General features: G+C 36.0%; 1 protein-coding gene across 1 annotated transcript in view; it reads left to right on the forward strand.

Annotated features, from left to right (window-relative positions):
• SUGCT (succinyl-CoA:glutarate-CoA transferase) overlaps positions 1 to 23,202 on the forward strand; it is a 555,315-nt gene that overhangs the window by 223,186 nt on the left and 308,927 nt on the right. Inside the window, exon 12 of the mRNA XM_008150339.3 lies at positions 6,663 to 6,765. Coding sequence (XP_008148561.1) covers positions 6,663 to 6,765 — 103 coding nt within the window. The remainder of the gene's footprint in view (positions 1 to 6,662; positions 6,766 to 23,202) is intronic.

Genomic DNA, 23,202 nt, shown 5'->3' on the forward strand with positions numbered 1-23,202 from the left:
ATGGTAGAAAGGCTATTTGAACAAAGCCTCCTTCTAAAAGTTCAGGAAAAGCTAATTTGATATATAAAAAAGTAACACCCTAGCTGGTTTGGCTCAGTGGATAGAGCATCGGCCTGTGGACTGAAGGGTCCCAGGTTCAATTCTGGTCAAGGGCACATGCCCAGGTTGAGGGCTTGATCCCCGGCGGGGGCCGTGCCGGAGGCAGCTGATCAATGATTCTCTCTCATCATTGATGTTTCTCTCTCTCCCCCCGTCTCCCTTCCTCTCTGAAATCAACAAAAAAACATTAAAAAATAAAATAAAAAGTAACAGAAAAGTGCAGAGATCAAATCTTATTCAAGATTATTATAAGATACAAAAGGGATAAGCAGAATAATATTCTTACTGACTTCCCATATTATGTTTGCAATGATGCTGCTTAGACTGTGCAGATAGTCATATCAAAGCTGGTCAGGCCCAAAACCATTATAATCTATCACCTACACTTCATTTTGAATTTATACAGAACAGAATGTGTTTCTGAGCTGTGAATGATGATTTGTATGGATGAGAATTATTAATGTGGTAATAATTAGTGTGGATCTTAAGACATAGTGTCTACTTTGCCTAGTAAGTGTCTCACTGAGTTTAAGAGCTAATTGTATGAAAAGTCCTGAGCAGCTCTGAACTAGAAGGCGGTGATCGGGTTTCCTGGATATACTCCTCTTACTCCCTACATTGTGTGGCCTATGAATTGACACGCAGACAAAGGAGAGAGCTAGTGAATGCTAGGAGGAAAAAAGATAAACTTCAACCATAATTTATCAGTAACGTGTAGAGATAAATACCTAAGAGGAAATAAGGTCTGAGGAAATTACAGGAAATATTAAATCTATGATTCTGTTTACGGTAGAAATGCCGACCAACAAATTCCAGCTGTTTCTCTGTGGGTTATGGAAGTGTCACAGGTCTGTTTATAGTTAACTGCATTGTAGACTCCAGCCTGGGTCTTAAGGAATCTCTTTGGTTGGGTTTGGCTTTTCTTAGATTTGTCTAAAGAGACATTTTCCTATTGGCAATACATTTATGGACTGTAGCCCTGTACCAAATTTTTATTTCCATAACTTCTATTTTAACTTCTTCTACCTCCTTGCCAACAGTTTGCCTCACCAGAAATGTTAGCATAGTTTTATTTACTTAGCATTTATGTAGCACTTACTAGTACAATGTACCTTTAAAGTATTAATACTTTAATTTTTCATGACAAGCTTAAGAGCTAGATACTATTTTTTAAACCAACTTGAAAAGCAGTCTCAAAGAACAAAGAATAATGAAGTAAATAAAGCTAAAGACAATCAAAAGGCTAGGAGAAGAAATTTGGAATGCATATAACTAGTAAAGGATTTGTATATAGGGTACTTCGACTCTGAGAATGAAGGTACCTATTGAGAAGGGTCCAAAGAGGACACTAGACATATGAAAAGATGCTCAATGTCACTAATCATCAGAGAAATACAAATAAATACGACAGTGAGATCTAAGTTCACATTTGTCAGAATGGCTATTATCAATAAACCAACCGACAATAAGTGTTGGCCCAGATGTGCACTGTTGGTGGTAATGCAAACTGGTGTAGCCACTGTGGAAAGCAGTTTGGAGTTACCTCCACAGATTGAAAATGGAACTAACCTTATGACCTAGTTATTCCACTTCTGGGAATTCATCTTAAGAACTGAAACACTAATTATAAAAAATATATGCATCCCTATGTTCATTGTAGCATTAGTTACAATACCCAAGGTTTAGAAGCAGCCCAAGTGTGCATCAGCAGATGAGTGGGTTAAAAGCTGTGGTATTTTTACACAATGGAATACTACTTGGCTATAAAAAAGACTGAAATCTTGCCCTTTGCGACACATATCTGGACCTGGAGACCATTATGCTAAGTGAAATAACCCTGCCAGGGAAAGATAAGTACCATACAACTTCCACTCATAGGTGGAATCTAATGAATAAAATAAACTAGCAAATGAAATAGAAACAGATTCATAGGTAGAGAACAGATTGACATCTATCAGAGGGGAGGAGGTTTGGGGCTGGGTGAAAAAGGTGAAGGGATTAAGCAAAAAAAAACCCCAACAAACAAACTCATAGACACAGACAACTGATTACCAGTGGAAAATGAGGGTGGGGGGAAGCAGAAGAGGATATAGGGAGGATAAATGAGAATGGAAGGAATCTTGGTTTGTGTGGTGAACAAACAATACAGATCATGTGTTATAGAATTGTGTACCTTAAAACCTATATAATTTGATTAGTCAGTGTCCCCCCTATAAATTCAATAAAAGGTGGGGAAAAAAGAAAAGAGTTCAGCTGAAAAATGGACAAAAGATATGAAGAGAAAAGAAAGACTAGAAAGAAAAGTATCTGAAAGCTTGTAAATTTATAAAAATATGTTCAATTTCTCCATTTGTGAGAAATGCAACTTAAAGTTACCACTTCTATTAGATTGGCAAAACTTTAGTCTGACAATAACAACTTGGTAAGAACCTAAGGACATTGAGCATGGCGGAAGCACAAATTGGCATCAACCACTTTGTAGAGAAATTTGGCAAAATCTAAGATAGCTAATGATGTGCCTGCTTTATGTCTCTGCAATTCTATGTCTGTGTATAACTTAGGGAATCGATCCCACAGAACAGAGAAACTGGAAATAATGTGCCATTTCTAGGAGAAAAAATAAATTTAGAATTATTTCACAGAAACATGCCAAGTGGATAATAAAATGAATGAGCCAAATCTACATTTGTGAATATGGATAGATCCTGAAATTAAAATGTTTAATAAGAAAAGCGAGTTGCAGTGTAAAGTTTAAAAACACACATCCAAACAGATACACACACAAAATATATATACAATAACATGAACATAGAAATGCACATGAACTTTTTTGGATGGTGGTTACTTCTGAGAAGAAAAAGGGGGAAAAGGTTAAGGAGAGGTACAAAAGGGACTTTTTTGTACCCGTGTCTGTGTCTGTACCATTTTGTTTCTTAGTAAAAGATATGAAGCAAATATGCTAAAATGTTAACATTTTAACAATGTGGGTGGGTGAGGGGATAAATATTTATATTATTTTCTATCGTTTCCTAGTCATACGCTTCTTTTGGGCTTGTTCGAAAGGTTTCACAATAATAAAATAAAAAATAAATTTAATAAATTAAAAAATAACTCTCATGGGTAAAGTCCTGGATTTTCTTTTAAAAATCTTTGGGAAAGGTTGTTATATTGAGATAAACTTCCAGAAACCTTTACGTTATGTGAAGAGCATCTTTTCCCAAAGTTTTATATTCAATTATTACTGGTTTATAATGTAATGTGTTTTGCAATTCTTCATTGTTTTTGTCAAGTCTATGTAAGATGTTTACTTAGCTTTTTCACAAAATTATTAGGAGTTTAAAGGCACAGCTTTCTGAGTCTAGTCATCTGTACATCCAGAAAGTTGGTATGTTAAGAGGATGAAACTAACGTGTGCAAATTTTAAAATATTTTGGGTTTTTGTTATACAAATACCAAAAGTTATTTTCAGAAAACTGTGGTTGGCAAATCTACAACCCTACCGTAGGGACAGTATAGCAAAAAGAAGAGGGTTTTTTAAAAGTTAAATGTTGATGTTAAGAAATTGAAACTTAAGAAATTTAACCTTAATGCAGCAGTGTTTTATCTACCTAAATGATGCTGTCTGATGAACAATACCCAATCCAGCATCAAGTAAATTCAAAAAATCTAGAACTAAATATAGGAGTTAATTTAGTTAATTCACAAGTATGAATTGGTACTTTTTTATATATAGATATATGTATTTTTATTGATTTCAGAGAGGGAGAGGAAGAGAGAGAGATAGAAACATCAATGATGAGAGAGAATCATCGATAAGCTGCCTCTTATACACCCTTCCCTGGGGATCAAGCCTGAAACCGGGCATGTGCCCTGACCTGGAATCGAACTGTGACCTCCTGGTTCAGAGGTCGAAGCTCAACCACTGAGCCACACCATCCAGGCTCGAATTGTTTTTTGAGTTTCCTAGAGGAGGCTCTAGCTTTGAGGATCACTAAACTGGATCTAAGGACACCCTACTTGTCTTATCTTCCAGATTGTGTTTCCCTGTGATTTAGATCAGCTTTCAATAATTTTTTAGCAGAATTTTTGTGGCTAAATAAAACATGCGCTTAATAACTTTTTTTTTTTTTTTTGCATAGATAAAGGAAAGGATTCTACATCAGATTAGATCAAGAGATAGATTTTCAGTAGAAAATGACGGATATATCCTCTGGGAGGAGTGGAATGCAGACATGCTCTGTCTCCGAGTTTAAGGCATCTATGAGCAATTCCACACCCACACCCACACAAATACGCAAACAGTGGTCACAACTGCATCTCCAGAAGCTGCTTCTCTCCCGTCTCATTTCCAAAGTGCATCCACTGTTTTCCATAACATAAAATAAATCCCTCTCTTTTGCCCAGTGGTGAAAAGCTTATATAAATACTAAAACTTCAACTATCCCCTTGAGCTTTCTCTTGGCAAGCCTGCAGCTATGGGTTTGTTTGGTTATTGACATATGTTTTCTGTGTAGATCTTCCAGGCCACTTGGGTGAGCCCAGTGGTGATAAATGCACTTGTCTGGAAAATTTAGCAGACTAATCATTATAACACTCTGTTTATGAAAACTTAAATAATTAACACTCTGAATGAAAAGGCTCTATATTTGGAGTATCTCTTTTATTCTTTCAACATACATCATTTTGGTGATATATAATTATATAAATCTTCGAAAGTCTTAGCCAGGAGATGACTTTAACAGTCATTGAAAAGAAAATATGGATGTGAAGGATTGGTTAATGCAAGACATTTAATCTTGCATTGCGGTGTTCCCATGGAGGAGTATTTTTTAATATTTGGGAGTGAAATACTTTATTGTGTACTAAATAGGGATAATTAACGTTACTAATTTGTAATTAAAATTTATAATGAAAAAAATCTTTATTTCTCATAATGGGGAGGCATTATATTTACAGACAATAACCAAGACATTCTGTAGCTGTTTGTAGAATAAGTGGATGCATGAATAGGATTAACTACATTCCTAAAATGTAGTATAACCTAAATAAGAAATTATCTGATCCTTACTTATATGGAAATCTTAATGTAAAACAATAATGTAAATTATTTTATATAAATATATAAACATTATAGTTCATGTAGTAGTCTATCTTTTAGAGAATACATTAATTCAAAGTTTATTTTTTTTCTTTCTTTGTATCTACTAGAAGGCAATAAGAGAACTGTCCTCAAAGTTTTGATAGTGTTTTTACACTTTTTTCTATAGTGGAAGAAGTCCATTTCTCTAATATAATTTTCCATGGAATCTGTAGATCTGAGATGAATTTTAGCTATGTATAAGAGAGTTGAGTAGAGGTCCTTGAATACTAAACATTTCTACTCTATTTGCACTAGTGAAGTAATTTACTTGCTGCCAGTAATTTACCTTTGCTAATGCTTTTAAAAAACCTTTTCACCTTGATTGTTACTTTAAAAATAATTTGCTATTTTAACAATTAGCAATTCTAAAGTTCTTCATATACTGGATATAAACTATGAATGTCTTTGAGGATCCAAGAGTCTGTTCTGTCTTAGAAGAAATATAAAACAGTAAATTTCTTTAATGAATTAGGTTCCCTTTCCTCCCTTATAGAGAAAATGAAGACAATCAGATAAGCATTTATACCTATGAACTCCAGTTTTAAGTTATACTAAAAACAAAACAAAGGTAAAGGACTTTAATGAATTTGAGTGTTATTGGCTAACCTGAGATATCAGTCTTTATAAGTAATGTCTAAATTTGTTCTGATTAGTCACAATATGGATAAATAAGTAACTAAGATTATTTTTAGTAATGGTTGTGGCTATTAAGTCTGATGCACTTTGAATGTAATGGTGATAAAACATGTTTTAAAACAACCACATTAGTTTATTTTTTTGTTTTGAGGAGTAATATAGTATATTAGTGTCTACGCCTGAGACCTAAAAATTACTTTGCCCAATAATATGATATTCTCAAAATTGCAATGATATTATTTTTATAAGGAACTCAATGACACATTGAAACTCAATACCATTTTTCACATAATCTCTCTTCTCAAAGGGAATCTCTGTTAAAAAGTACATATGGACAGAAATAGGAGGAATCACATCTCTAATCATGGATTTTCAACAACTCTACCTGGTTGGTTACAAAGCAACGTAAGCCATTTCATATAGGCAACATTCTCTCAAAACTAGGAGCAAAGAAACTAGAAAACACTGCCATTACTGGTTGCTGCAAAAGAGGGTCACATGAGAAAAAAAGTTGTTACCTTTTCTAAAAATAATATATATTTTTATTCATTTCAGAGAGGCATGGAGATGGAGAGAGAAATAGAAATATCAATGATGAGAGAATCATCCACAGGCCACCTCCTGCACACCCCCAACCAGGGATTGAGCCTGAAACTCAGGCATGTGCCCTAACTGGGTATCAAACCATGATCTCCTGGTTTATAGGTTGATGCTCAACCACTGAGCAACACTGGCCAGACACCTTCTTTAGAGTATAAAAATGCATCCTTTTTCGGTCTCTTTCTAGGTTTGAAGAAGAAATGACCAGCAAGTGGTTACATCTCTTTGAAGGCAGTAAGGTCCCCTATGGCCCAATAAACAATATGAAGAATGTATTTGCAGAACCTCAGGTTTGCTTTTTGAAGTTTTTATTACACCATGATTAAAACAAAAATTTGCTTTTGTTTTCTATACAGATTGATTCATATAAATATAAATTAGTCATTAGTCTTACACTTTAATCATATAACTTGATATTTTACTGTTATGTTAAACTATGGGTATGAAATAGAAAGAATTAGAATTTAAAATGAGCTGTCTACAATCATACTTTTATGTTTACCAGATCTAACATATTTCTTCAGCCGCCACTACATAAAATTTCCAAGGTCAGGGCATTTTTCCCTTGAAAAATAGAAATATAGACCACTGAGATGGTGGGGTCAGACATTCAGAAAACATCCTCTGTAGAAAGAAATATGAGAACTTTCACAGTTACAGCCTACTTCTCATAATATAGGTCTCTTAAAGTGTACAAAGCAAGGCATAGTTAATTCTGCAAATGAGAGGCTTTTATATGCTTTGATTAATGTGTGTTATTCATGAAGAATAAATTGTACTTGAATAGAGATTTGTGCTCTACCTTGATACAGGCTCCTTAGTGGGGCCCAGAAAAAAGGGTCAACTGAAAAACAACACAGTTCTTCTATAATATTGTTTAAATGGTTATTTTTAGATAGTGTCAAAATAATGTTTTTATTTTAATCAATATCATGGCAAGCAATTTATCATTTCTGAGATTCATATATTAATCCCAAAAGCTAGAACTCCATTTCTCTGGGAAGGTTTCACTGTGATTATTTCTACATCTTATCAGTTTTCAAAGTTTTGAATTTCTAGATTTTTAAAAATTCTTTTGATTTATATAGTGACAGATAGTCTTTGAAATGAATTGTTGAAAATGGAATACACTTTTTGAAAACTGACCTAACCCTTTACTTTGGTATCTTTATCTTACATGAATATATATATTTAAAAGAAAATATATTGATTTAATTCAATGTTTACAATATTTACTGAAGAAAAAAAGTGAATGAATTTAGGAATTCTGTTCTGTGCTATTTTTCAGCCAAGACTGTGAGCACGGCAAGGCTTTGTCTATAATAAAACAACGAATGGTCAATAAGTATTTGAAATGAGGGAGCCCACTTGATACTCACTGAGTTTATGTGAAAGTGTCCCCACCACATCAGCAAATTAATTCCTTGTGATTCCTTGTGGTGAGGTAGCAGTGCACACACTCTGAAAGTGGTAGACCACACACCCCGTCTTCTTACTTTATAACCTTGAATAAAAGGCAAATCTTTGGCTTTACGCTGTTCTGAGGGGGGGCGTGGGCGGGGGGGGGGGGGATGGTTGGTTTTTATTGTTACTTTTCTGCTTAAAACTGATACAAAGCTGTGTAGGGCTTTACATTTAAACTCATTTGGAGGGCACATTTCTCCAGAGATAATTCCTGAGAGTTTTTCAGCAGTTTTGTTGCTCCACTTGTATTTAATCTGGGGTAAAGTCATTAAACTAAAGAATGTTACCATAAAAAAATCATTAGATATATTCTAACATTACCTATTTTTTTAGGCTTTGATGAAAAAGGATACAGCCATCACCTTAAAATTGTTCACTTTATGGGCTGGTTCAAATTGAGTAGAGGATAATTAGAATTTTCATTCCCGATTTTTCCTTGTAGTTAAGTTTAATTATTTCAACTTTTTTGACCTGTAAGAAATTTCTATTATTGGTCTATGGCAGTGGTCGGCAAACTCATTAGTCAACAGAGCCAAATATCAACAGTACAATGATTGAAATTTCTTTTGAGAGCTAAATTTTTTAAACTTAAACTTCTTCTAACACCACTTCTTCAAAATAGACTCGCCCAGGTCGTGGTATTTTGTGGAAGAGCCACACTCAAGGGGCCAAAGAGCTGCATGTGGCTCGCGAGCCGCAGTTTGCCGACCACGGGTCTATGGTATATTTCCAGTACTTAGCTCATTTTCCAAATGGAGAAGGTTGAAATTATCTAAGCCAGGATACCAACTTTTCCTTCTACCCCCAAAGGCTCTGAAAACTGCCTTCTTACACACCAAAAAATAGATTCTAATTGCTACAATCCTAACCTCAAAAATTCTTAAGCATACAGTGATTGTTGTTGATAATTTTATTCTAGTTGCAAAAGTAGAGTTGGTCTCTTATACATAACTAGTAGCCCGTTTGCACGAAGATTCGTGCAATAGACCTTCATTCACCTGGCTGCCTGCACCAGTTTTCTGCCGGCACCGGGGACCCAGGCCTTGGCTATGGCCACTGCCTTCTACCTTCTTTCAGGGTCCCGGCTTGGCCCTGGGCGGTGGCCTTGGGCTCAGCTGCACCCAGCGTCCCTGCGACCCGATTGCAGGAGCAGACCCCCAGGTCGGCTCGCTCCTGCCATCGGAGCAGGCACCCGGCTGGCGCCCAAGGCCCGGAAAGCCCCGGGCGGCTTTCCGGTCCTTGGGCTCCGCCGCACCGCACCCCAGCTGGGTCCCTGCTCCGATCGCAGGCACCCGGCTGGCGCCCAAGGCCCGGAAAGCCCCAGGCGGCTTTCCGGTCCATGGGCTCCGCCGCACTCCAGCTGGGTCCCTGCTATGGGAGCAGGCACCCGGCTGGCGCCCAAGGCCCTGAAAGCCACCGGCCCCAGCGTCCCTGCAACGGTTTCCTGGTGGGCGTGGTTGATGGGCGTGGCTTGGTTGGTGGGCGTGGCTTGGGCGTAGCGAAGGTGCGGTCAATTTGCATATTTGTCTATTATAAGGTAAGATTTTATTCTTCTATGGAATTTAAATGCTAAATTGTGTGTATAAAATTTATCTGTATTTTAATAAGACTAGAGAGCAATGTAGTATTATTACATTTAAAAAATAACCAAAGGCAACTATGACAATTGTTAAGTAGGACTTTTTTTGCACAAGAGGCAAGGGCATTGCCTTTCCCCTGTGCTTGGAGATATTTGGCTCATTTAGAAGGAAGTGCATATAATTTTGAATTTTGAAGGAATGTAGACTGTGAAAAAAATCAGAGTGTTTTTCTTAATTTGTGTAAAATAACTGATTTTACACAAATTGAAATAGGGCATCTAAAAGTAACTATTTTGATAGTTTATTCAAGAAACCTTTAGACCGAAACCGGTTTGGCTCAGTGGATAGAGCGTCGGTCTGTGGACTGAAGGGTCCCAGGTTCGATTCCGGTCAAGGGCATGTACATTGGTTGCGGGCACATCCCCGGTGCGGGGTGTGCAGGAGGCAGCTGGTCGATGTTTCTCTCTCATTAATGTTTCTAGCTCTCTATCCCTCTCCTTCCTCTCTGTAAAAAATCAATAAAATATATTTAAAAAAAAAGAAACCTTTATTGTTAATGTACCAGGCTCAAGATATTTAGTATGAATTTGGTAATTTTCTTCCTTTCTGAAAAATAAATTCAAAATGGACTTCACTAGCAAGTACTCAATAAATATCTGTTGATGCATGAATCAGCAAATGAATGAGTTGATTCTCTGCAAAGTATAGATTTTTCCAAATGATCCAGTGGCTGACAAAGCTCTATCTATGGGCCTGGCTGAAAAGCCTTTGGTTGAAAAGTTCAGGGACTAAGCATAACGTAATGGTTAAGACCATGGAGTTCAAATTGATGGGCAGTTTTATAAACTTCTAGGCTTCAGCTTCCTCGACTGGAAAGTGGTGAAATGGGACCTCTCCTTTATTGCTGAAAATGGTAAATGAGATCATGTTGAGTAAGGACACATAGAAGGGACTGCCAGGTGTAAATGCTCAAGGAACGGTAGGAGCTCTGGTTTTGATGGTGCCATTTGTGGTTAGTTTTTTGTAAAAAAACACGTTCTTTTACTTACTTTTGTTGATGGGTAGAGGAACACCCAGTGTACCTGTGGAGATGGAGATCATTAGCTTCAAATTGAGCTCTAACTAATATCCTTAAAAAAAAAAAATCAGCAAACTCTATGCCAAGAAGTTCTCAACCACTCACTGTTTCTGATGATTGAAAATCCTTTTATTTTTCACTTTCCGTGAAAGTATAATTTCCGTTTAAGGTGTCCTCCCTTGTTTCTCCCCTGATGAGCTGTGGAGTTTCTTGGCCCTGGGTGCATGGAGCCGGCCACTTCTGTTCAGATGTGGGGCGGCACCGCCGGCGCCTGTGGCCCAGCTCTCCGTGTGTGCTGTGCCAGCACAGCTGCTGGTTCCACCGAAAACTGACTTGGGTGAAGTACAAGGCCTGGAACGTGGTGCAGAACGTGAGACTTTGATGAGGTGAAAGGGGGTATGTTTAGCCAAACACACACACACACACACACACACACACACACACACACGCACACACACGCACACACGCACACGCACACACGCACACGCACACGCACACACAAAGGTTTTGAAGCATCACCAAGTAGGAGAGCGTTTTCTGTGGCCGTACTTATCAAGTGAACCATTTACATTTCATTTGTGGTTTACATTTTCATCTTGGTAGGCAACAAAAATTCACTGGATGGTAGAAACTATTTCTAACCTAAATAATTTCATTATTGTCTAGTGTTTGGAGAAATCTTTTCTTTTTTTACTTTACCTAAACAGCAGTTGATTTTTCTTTCTTTGGTAGATGCAAGGTTCTCTACCTTCTATCTCTGATTATATGCCGCAGACCTTTGCACAGTTAAAATGATGCTACAGCTATCCACTGATGAGTTAATTAAGAATACTATGTGGGTGGGGAGTTGGTCTATATTTATTGAAAATATTTGATCCAAAACCTTTTTATTAGTGGTAGTGTTTTTGTCCCTAAATGATAAATTGTAGAAAATTATTTGCATTATAGAAGTACTAGAGGCCTGGTGCACGAAATTCGTGCATGAGGTGGGGAATCCCTCAGCCTAGCCTGCAACCTCTCACAACCTGGGACCCCCTGGGGGATGTCCAACTCCAGGGATTGGGCCTAAACCAGCAGTCAGACATCCCTCTCACAATCCGGGACCTCTGGCTCCTAACCGCTCACCTGCCTGCCTGCCTGATTGCTCCTAACCACTCTGCCTGCCTGCCTGATTGCCCCTAACCACTCTGCCTGCCTGCCTGATTGCCCCAACCACTCTGCCTGCCTGCCTGATCGCCCCTAACCACCTTGCTTGCCTGCCTGCCTAATCGCCCCTAACCACTCGCCTGTCTGCCTGATCACCCCTAACCACTTGCTGCCTGCCTGCCTGATTGCCCCTAACTGCCTCTGCCTCAGCCCCTACTGCCCTGTATTCGTCTGGAAGGACGTCTGGAATGATGTCCTGAAGGTGATTCGGCTGTCTGGTCTAATTAGCATATTATGCTTTTATTATTATAGATAATATAGATTATCTGCATATAGATTTTAATAGTTGTTTTTCCAGTGCTTTCTTAAAATATTTTTTTAATCAGGCCAAGATTGTGTAGTACATTAAAGGAATTCTTAAAAAGCTTAAAAAACTTATTAGATGACCTCAGTATGGTCCCATTTAACATACCCCTGGGAACATGTGCATGAAATACATTGTGGTTTGAGGTTTTCCAACCCAAATAAACTTAAAAAGAAAATGCAGCTTTTAATAGAAACTATTCAAATTCCTGCAAAAATAGGTATGGATTTCACCACTGAAAGGGTTTAAAAGCATCATTATCAACCATGAGAATCTAAAGAGAATGTGTTATCTTGCTTTCTGTATTTTGCTTCAGACTGCATGTTTGGCGATTCTAGTGTATTACTATCTTTGAATGAACTGCTCAATTAATATGTATATATATATTTATTTAATATATACATGACTAAACCTCTGATTCATATTATTTCTCCTTGATGCTGTGACCTCTGGTTGGGCAAAGGGTGTCACAAAACTGGTGTTATTTAACAGAGCCTTCCCATTTGTACCACACACGTTGAATACATCAGGTGTAAGACATCACCCTGAAGCATCACTTCTGAGAACTATTGGGAGGGAAATATCAGAACTGAAATATCACAGCTGGCCCTGATCTTAACTAGTGCCAAACACCTGCAGGCTCTAAAAGGATACCAAAACAAAACCCCACCCTGGGATGGCAGCACGCCATCCCCTAACAACCCTTCCTTAGCTTTGCATCACCATCAGAATTAATTTAACATTTTCTACAGAAACCTTATTCTTTCTGTCCCAGAAGGCCATTACAACTCCTTTAGCAAATCTTTTGTATGGATAAATATGTCATAGAAACAAACAGAGGGAAGTATTGAAATATTTGATAGTTTAAAATTATCTGTTCTTTTCACAAAATAATTTGTGGAAACCTGTGAAGTTGGAGGTTTTATTAATCTCTAGGCTAGCTCATATCCCCTAAGTGATTTTGTTTTAGCACATTTTGGCAAAATATCTGAGCATCTGGGAAAAAATCCTTCAATATATGTGCTTTAGGCACCCCAAAGCATAGACCAATTTGTTAAGCTTTTTCTAACACACACACACACACACACACACACACACACACACAACTGTTGTGTTTTAAAGATTACCATTTCATTGACATTAGTTGATATTTACTAAAATGCAGTTGCATAGCCCTGGGAGAGTTATAAACAAAATTGTATCCTTGTCTCTGTGCTGCTGGGAAATGCATACATGCAGTGCTCTCTCTGCAACTGGAAAGCAGTGGATGAAGACCTGAGGCAAAACAGTATCTGAAAGTAATTCATAGTAGACAAAGGAGATGCAAAATAAGTTTTATGTTTATCTCTGCATACACATGCTGCATTTTAGATGATGAACAAATTCAGATACATTAGCATATGTCTGTTTTATGATACCTGGGTATAATATTTTCAATTTTGAAGAAACAACCTATGTTAGACTTCAGTGATTAAATGAAAAATTGAAAGTTTATGCTTCAATGTTATGTTAAAATACAGGGTATTAGGCAATAATACCTGATTGTACTTTGTTGAGTTGAGAAGAATCTAAATGCAAAACACCGTGTGGCCCTGGTCAGTGTCACTAAGTGGTTAGAGCATCAGCTCATACTAAAGGGTCATGGATTCGATTCTTGGCCAAGGGCATGTACCTGGGTTGCAGGTTCTATCCCTCGCCCTGAGGCATGAGTGGGAGGCAACCAATTGATGTGTCTCTCTCATATTGATGTCCCCCCCTTTACTATCTTTCTTTCTACTCCTCCCTCCCACTCTCTCTAAAAGTCAATGGGAAAAATATTCTCAGATGGGGATTAACAAAAAAACAAAACAAAAACATCTTATGTGTTACTATGTAAGAGGAAACTCATTGAAATGTCACATAAAATTATTGTTATTCTCTGTTCATTTTTTTCATATATCTAAGAAATTTGGATGTGCCAATTTCTTTGAACTATGATCTATATACACATACATATATGTATATGTATTTAGATATTTGTATATCCAACTGGAATGCCTTGAGCATTTCTTGAATGACATTGATGGAAATAAGTTTGTAGAATTTATGTTAAATTAAAAAAAAACCCTCCTTCCCTTTTCATAAAAACATAAAGGGCATGGTTCAGGACAAAGGAAACCATAGTCACTTATTCATTTTTTTCATTCATTCATTCTTCTATTCATTCAGCAAGCAGTAATTGAAGACCTACCATATAGTGCTTTTGATGAAGTTATATATAAACTACATGGTAGAAACGGAGAAATAATAGGCACAAAACAGCATTAAATGAATTAACAAAAGCTTAAAATCTGACAAAAAGACTTTAAACTTACCAAAGAACTCTTTATTCTTTTAAATACTTATTGTAATTACTTTACTGTACTAGTAATAAATTCCTTCTCAATGAATAAGAGGAATTTAATGGAGGGTTTCAACTTTTACTATTCACTGATTTTTAAAATTATTTTTGATCTGGGAACATGTGAAAATTTTGTTTGTATTTTTTGTTTGTTCATTTTTATAAAGTGTTTCTCTGTATCTATTTCTTTCTTTTAAGCACAGCTTAATCATCAAACACAACATATATATCTCATATTTTTCTAACGTTTTCAAAGTATTTCAGAGTAGAGATACAAAGTATGATCATTGACTTTTCCTAAATTGTGAACTTTCAAACCAAAGACCTAATATATTTTTTTATAGGTAAAAAATGAAAACCAAGAAAGTGTAACCTCAGGGAAGTAAAAAATCGGATCCTCATGCCATTTTCCATAGTGGCTGTATCAATTTCATTCCCACCGACAGCACAAGGGTTTCCTTTTCTCCACATTCTCACCAGCACTTGTCTGATCTTTTTGGTAATAGACATCCTGGCAGGTGTGAGGTGATATCTCATTGTGGTTTTGATTTGCATTTCCCAGGTGATTAGTGATGTCAAGCACTTTTCTATGTATTTATTGACCTGGGAACATCTGAAGGCTATTTTTTTTTAAATAAATGTCTATTCAAGTTATTTGCCTATTTTTAAACTGAAATGTAGATTAAGTAATTTGAAAGTTGTTAATACAGTGGAACAATATATTGCCTTTATCATTTTTTTTGAGGAATGACATCAAAGTGTTGATTCATAAAAATGGAACAAAACATCATACAAAATTATATTTAATATAATTTTAGTTTTGTAAAAATAAGTATAGTTTTTAAAAAACAATCATATACTACCTTTTTAGTTAGGAAAAATGGTTAAAATATTCTCATAGCTTGCCCTAGCTGGTTTGGCTCAGTGGATAGAGTCTTGGCCTGCAGACTGAAAGGGTCCCAGGTTCGATTTCCGGTCAGGGCATATGCCCGGGGTTGCAGACTCAATCCCCAGCAGGGGGCATGCAGGGGGCACCCAATCAATGATTCTCTCATAATTGATGTTTCTTTCTGTCTTTCTCTCTCCTTTCCTCTCTGAAATCAATAAAAAATATGTTAAAAATATTCTCATAGCTTAAATGGTTTCTTAAGTGGAAATTTAAAATGACTTTATTTTTGAATAGTTAAAACAGATGTCAATACTAAGTGTTATGATTTCACAGTTATTCTAAAGAAAACACTTTTTATTATCATTTTTGTAGTTACTTATATAAATAAAACATTTTTGTAGTACTGAACCTGAACAAGATTGTCAGGGTCTGAGCACATTTGATATTTTAAGAACTTTTCTAAAATGATTAACAATGAAGGAGGAATAGATACAAAATGGCATAGTCATAGTATAAAGGGACCTTGGAATGGAATTCTGTTCTTTGAGAACTCAGCAATTAAAAATGGACCCGGAATTTGCAATGTATCTTCTTTATATTTGTCTCTTGTACTTTAGGTTCATACTAAGAAATTTAAGGATATGAATATTTTCACTTATAATTTCTTTAAAAGTTTTATAATTTGACTTACATTCAGGTGTGATCCATTTTGAGTTCATTTGTGCATGTTTGGGTATGGTGTGAGGTGGAGAATCCCACCTATTATTTTGCATGTGGATATATCATGATGTCTCAGCATCATTTGTTGAAAAGACTATTCTTTTCCCATTGAATTTTCTTAGTACTTTATGATAAAAATCATTTGACCATTAATGTAAGGGTTAATTTCAGAACTTTGATTACATAGGAGTGTCTTACTTCCACATTTGTATATATTTATCAAACTTTTAAATGTTGATTTTAATTTTATTTGTAAAATAAAAAACATACTTTGTATAATTTCAGCTTCTTCAAATTTATTTAGACTTGTGTTATGGCCTAACATAGGATCTATTCTGCTGAATGTTCCAGGTGTTCTTCAGAAGAATGTGTATTTTTTGGCATATTTCATAGATACCTGTTAGGTCTTGTTTGTGTATTCCATTGTTAACTCTTGAATTTCCTTGATGATCTACTAACTGATCATAATACCCATTACTGAAAGTTGGGTATTGGAGCCTGCAACTATTATGTTGAATTGTCTATCTCTCCTGTCAATCAGTTTTTGCTTCATGTAGTTTGAGCTCTGTTGTTTTGTGCATATATGCTTATTGTTATATCTTCCTGATAGATTGTCCCTATTATCATCATGAAATGTCCCTTTTTACTTCTAGTAACATTTTTTTCTTTTAATATATACTTTTTGATATTAGTATAGCTGCCCCCTTCTCTGTTATGGTTGCTGTTTGCATTGTACATCTTTTTCTATCCTTTTATTTTCAACCTATTTGCATGTTTGAATCTAAAGTACCTCTCTCTCTTTTTTTTAGTTATTTACTTACTAGTTTCTTGTGGGCTTGTAATATGCAACTTAATTTATCAGAATTGACTTCAGTTGTATATTGACTTAGTTACAGTGAAATATGAAAACTTTGCTTCTATATAGTTCCTTTTTTGTGTATATAGATATGAAACATCTATGTATATTGTAAACTCAGCAATCCACTGTTATAATTATTACTCTATGTGATATGTTATATAATATTATGTATTTCCAGGAAGCTTATAGAAGAAATGAGAGCAAGTCTATATTTATGAATTTTTTATATTAATTTTATTTATGCTGTCTTCTCTTAATTTCCTCCTATGGTTTTGGGTTATAGAACTGAGTTTGATCTGATGTCCTTTCCTTATTCCAATAGAGCTTTTTGCTTTATCTACCTCCCTGTGCTATTATTGACAAAGATAGGCCATTTCTATATGTGATAGGCCCAACAGTACACTTATATACATATTCTTTATTGCTAAAACTTTTTAAATCAGTCAAGAAAGGAGTATGCAATTATACTTTTAAAAAATAATTGCCTACATAATTATTTTATTGATACTCTTTCTGTATTCTGTGTGTGGATTTGTAGTGCTTTATGGTATCATTTACTTTCAGCCTAAAGAATTTTCTTTTGTATTCATTCAAACATAAGTCTGCTACTTAACAAATTACCTGCTTTGGTTTATCTTTAGTTTAGCTTTATTTGTGAAAGATAGTTTTGCTGGATACAACATTTGGTAGTTTGGTAGTTTTTTACTTTCAGCATTTTGAATATGTTGCTCCACTGCCTTCTGACTTTCATGGTGTGTGATGAAATGTTAAATATTAATCTTATTAATTTTTATTTTTCTCCTTTCAGGATTTCCTCTTTGTCTTTAAACATTGAATATGGTGTGTCTGGGTATGTGTGGATCTCTTTACATTTATCCTACTTAGAGTTCATTGAGTTTCTTGGATGTGTAGAGGAATGCTTTCATGAAATTTGCAAAGCTTTCAGCCATTTAAAAAATATTTTCATCCCTTCCTCATATCTCTTTCTGGTACTCCTATTATTTGTATGTTGGTATGCTTAATAGTGTCTCACATTTCTCTGAGACTGTTCATTTTTCTTCATTTTTTTCTCTGTTCTAGGCTTGCATAATCTCTATTATCTTTGAATTTTCTGGTTCTTTCAGTTCAAATATATGGCTGTGCCTCTCTAGTCAATTTTTCATTTTTCTAGTCAACAGAATTTTCATTTGGTTCCTCTTAATAATTTGAATATTTCTATCTCTTTATTGATATTATCTCTTTGATGAGACATTGTCCTCATATCTTCTTTTAATTCTTTAAGCATGGTTTCCTTTTGTTCTTTGAATGTATTTATGATAGCTGCTTTGAAGTTCTTTTCTTCTAAGTTCACCATCTGGGCCTCTTCAAAGGCAGTTTCTATTGCCAGCTTTTTCTTTCTATTTATTGGACACACTTGACTATTTCTTTGCATGTCTCATAATTTTTTGTTGATGTCTAGACATTTTAGATCCAAAGTTGTTTAGACCCAGGGGTTGTTTCACTTGTTGCTTACTAAGTCAAACATCAGTGACTTGGCTGTACCAATTCTGTGAAGTCTGTTTTCCCTGTAATGTATATCCTCTGATGTCCCAGCTCAGATTATTTCCACTTATTTCTATCTAACTTAGGTGTCACTCTTGGTTTGGCATAAGTCACTTATTGTTCAAAGGTTGCTCTTAGCCAGTTAGATTTTTGTTCTTCATAGTAGAATGAGTGTGATTTGGAGGTTGCTATCACAGTACAGGGAGCTTACTTTCCCCCCGACCCCCTACTTTCAGCTAGGGACTATTAGCTTGCAGATTCCCTCTGTGATTGCTTCTGAAGGAACACAGTGTTGTACCTGCACACCATTTCCCAGACTTTCAGGGATAACTGTGTTTTTATTTTTAAGTATAGCTTCTTAGGCATTTTGCTTGGGTCTGAGTAGCTTACTATTAAGTCAGTGTTTGGTCAGAGGTTATTGGGCATTGGTGATCCATTCAACTTCTGACCCCTCTCCCCTTTCCAGGAAATCAGGGTGTGGGATATGTCCACACTTTCTTTGAGTATTATGCATTCCCTTTCTCATTCCTTGCTTCTGGCGCTTTTTTCTGTCTGTACCTATCTTAGTTCGTTCAGGCTTCCATAACAAAAATACTATAGACTGGGTGGCTAATGAACAACAGAAATGTATTGTTCAAATTTCTGGAGGCTGGGAAAATCCAAGATCAAGGCACTGGCAGATTCAGTGTCTGATGAAGGCCCACTTCCTGGTTCATCGGTGGCCATTTATTTTGCTCTGTCCTCTCATGGTGGAAGGGGTGAGGGACCCCTAATAGGTCTCATAATTTTATAAGGGTGTAAATATCATTCATGAAGGATTTGCTCACAGGTTTTGGTCACTTCTCTAAGAATACACCTCCAAATACCATCATGTTGGAGGACCCGGTTTCAACAAATGGGAATTTGGGGGTGGAGGGGCAAAAACACACTTCTTGGTTTTCTATGTAAGTTCAGACTAGGGATATAGCATTTTTTAAAAAAGGTAAATTTAACACTTATATGGTGGTTTTGAATTCTGTTCTTCCCTAATCCACTTGTTGCTATTTAGTTTTGAATCCTTGAGTAGCTGCTCTAGGTATTCTGTCTAGGTTCTATAGCCACATTCAGTGGGAGATGTATAGGGTACACTTGTTGCTCCGTAGTATCTGAACTCAAATGTTTCTATTTTAAAGAAAAGTTTCTTGCTATTTTTATAAAAGTCTTCAGATCATTTTTCTTGAAGAGAAGTCTGAAATAGTTGTTAGTTGAAGGGCTCAATAAGTTTATATACTTTATAGGTACTTATTTATGCAAATTAGAACTTTCATGTAATAAGTAATTGGAAACAAAATATAAAAATAAATTGACTTAAGAAGTTAATAAATAATGAACTATAAATTAAAAACCCTAATTTTTATATTGCTTGTGTGATAAGCAAATGTTATAATTTTGATAAAATATATCAAAAATATATATAATTATAATAAAATATATTTTATTAATTATATTTTATTATAATTAATAAAATATATTTTATTAATATATTTACACTAATACACTTTTAAATGCTTTATACGTATATTGGGGGTTTGTTTACTTTTTTAATTAAAATAAAGGGTTTCCTGATAAAAAGAAAAAAAGTGTAAAGTGGCAATGGGACAGTCCTCTATAGAACATGCAAAATAAAATGTTAAATTTCAAGGTTCCATAATTTAAAAACAATGCTTACAAAAAATCAGAGGATTCTTATATGCCATTGCTTTTGTTTTCTCACAACTCAAATTTACTGATTAATAATTCTCCCTTTGCTGTTTTAGGGACATGAAACCCTGAGTAGTATGAAGCCTGAGCTGTTATTGATATTTCTGCATCACAGCTGAGGTTTTGATGCCTGAGGAACACTAAGACAGCATCACACTCAATCAAGTGTTTAGATCTTCTCCTCACAATTGTAGTTGATCCCTTGTCAAGAATTTAAATGAAAGATAATTTAAATTCATCTTTTCTTTACCAAACAGATTTTTGCTAATTTATAAAATGTAATTAAAATGTTACCAGAATGCAGTTACTCTTGGAAATACTTCTCTACAGATTCTCATTTTTGAAAAATAGATATGTCTCATTTAACTTTTATGAAAAATGGTTAAATTTTCAAAATTGGTTTCAGATGCTCTCCAATTTCTTAGTGTTACACTGTAGTGTCAATAGTTGTTGTAAGCTCTTCTATATCATTGGGCAGTTGTTCTCAAACAGGATGTGCACTAAATTCACCTAGGGAACTTTTCCAAATCATGGATCCCAGAGCTCCAGTGTCAGGGATTTTGATTGCATAGGCCTAGAATAGATTTAGGGATATTTAGATGATTCCCCAAGGAAGGGAGTGTTGTGGCTATTAATATGGTCTTTATAGTTGAAAAGTTGGACTTTTATTTGGGCTCTGCCATTTTAACAATATTCTAATTATTAACTTGACCCTCTATAAGTTACTTAATACCATAAAAAGATACCCTGGCAAATGGATATAACATATTCTAGATTTTTTTGGCAAGAAATATTTTGCTCTCCTTGCCAAGAAATAATTTGGTATCTGTGATTATTAATTAATCTCATGTTTGCTTTGAGCCAACCAAGTACAGTAATTCTTTCTCTCCTAGCACACCGTTCTGAACATAGTTGACACTCGTGAAATAGATTATGAGTGAATTCTGAATCTTCAGGTCTCAGACAACACACTGGGCTGTGGTGGCTCCATTTTGGTACTGTGAAGCCTAGACTAAAGGTAATGTCAACCTACTTAGAGCATCAACTTTTTTTTCCATAAAGACTTTCTTTTTTGAAGCAATTTTAGGTTCATAGCAAAATCAACAAGGTACAAAGAGTTCCCATATGCCCATAATCCCTACACATGCATAGCCTCATCCATTATCAACATTTACCACCAGTAATATTTTAAAGCTTTTTATTTTGAAATTATTAGATTAACAATTAGTTGCAAAGATGGTACAGAGAGGACCTCTGAATTCCCCACTCAGTTTTCTTCAGTGATTGCATCATACATAAAATAGTATAATAGCAAAACCAGGAATCTGATATTGGTACAATGTGTACATATAGTTCTATCCCATTGTGTTACACCAATGTATAGATTCATGTAACCACAACCACAATCAAGATGCAGAACTGTTCCATAACCACAAAGATCTGTCTTCCTTATGCCACTCCTTGTAGTCACATCTACCACTACCCCATTCCTAATCCATAGCAACCATTAATTTGATCCCATCTCTTGATTCATGAAGAGGTTATGTCTTTCCACTTATTTACTCTTCTTTATTTCAAAAATATTTTGTAGTTTTCAGTGGACAAATCTAGTATTTCTTTGGTTAATTTTATACTTGGACTGTTTTAATGAAGTATCACCCTCCCTCCTCCTCCCACCCCCCCTCCCCGCAATACATTCATGGTTTGAAGCATCTAATATATCCATATAGAGGGTGTAGCTTCAGACATCTGTAGAGTCATTTTAGGATTACCTTGGTTTTAGCAGTCTCTTACTTTTCTCAATCTCTCTGTCAAATTGTCTGCCTCTGTTGATATAACATCCTGTTGTTAGTTTCCATTAGTTGACAGGTTATTTTCTATTTATTTATTTATTTTTTTTAGCAATTCCCTTGAGCATGAATAGCTCCAGTTTGAATGACTACATTGGTCCCCCTTTGCAGGGATAGATTTTAAGGCCAGTCTTTGTGGTTTATTCTGAACCCAGGACAGGGAAGGGGCCTACTTAACTGTCGTTCCCCTGGGCCTTCAGTTTACTTTTTTTTCCTTTTTTATTAATTGCCTACCAGAAAGTTTCCAAATCTCCATTGCTTTTGAGAGCATCCTTAGTAATGATCTTCCCCATACTCTTTCCAAATATAGTCAGTTCCTCTTGAAATTTCTGTTATTATTTTCTCTTTCTCCCTCTGGGGTACATCTCTGAGGGACTGCTGTGGAGCTGTAGGCAGGGACAGTAGTGACTTCTCTCAGAGTGACACCCCTGCTTTATGAGCAAGGCACTGGGGTTAGGGGTAGCTTCTGGCCTTTGTGCTTTTAATACATTTTTTATCTTTATTGATTTCAGAGAGAGGAGGAAGAGAGGGATAGAAACATCAATGATGAGAGAGAATCATTGATCAGCTGCCTCCTGCACACCCTACACTGGGGATTGAGCCCACAACCTGGGCATGTGTCCCAACTGGGAATCCAATCATGACCTCCTGGTTCACAGGTTGATGCTCAACTACTGAGCCACACCAGTCAGGCTGGCCTTTGTGTTTTGCCTTTCCTAGTATAGAACCTCTGTTCTATGAGCAAGCTGGGACAAAAGTGACTGGGATTTCAATATTTTTGGCCCGTCCTATCTGGGTAGAGCCTCTGTTCTATGAGTTGGAGTTGTGTGGAAGGAGACAGCCCTCTAATAGTTCTTTCCTGAAATAGAGACTCTGCAATACTGGGCTGAGAGTGGGGCAGAAATGAGATATGCTATTGACCTGAACCTTCTGGAGATATACTTTAGTGCTTGGCCGGGAGCTGGGTGGGTTGGGAGTCTGTGTACTTGGATGTGCCCACTTGGAGTAGGGCTTCTATCCTGCTGATCTCAGAGGCTGCTGAAAGGAGGGGGTTTGTGGAGTGAGTGGTTGTGGCTCAAGTGCCACAGACTTTTGATGTTCTTATTGAGATTTAT

The sequence above is a fragment of the Eptesicus fuscus genome, chromosome 14 (genome assembly GCF_027574615.1).
Source record: "Eptesicus fuscus isolate TK198812 chromosome 14, DD_ASM_mEF_20220401, whole genome shotgun sequence".
Taxonomy (NCBI): Eukaryota; Metazoa; Chordata; class Mammalia; order Chiroptera; family Vespertilionidae; genus Eptesicus; species Eptesicus fuscus.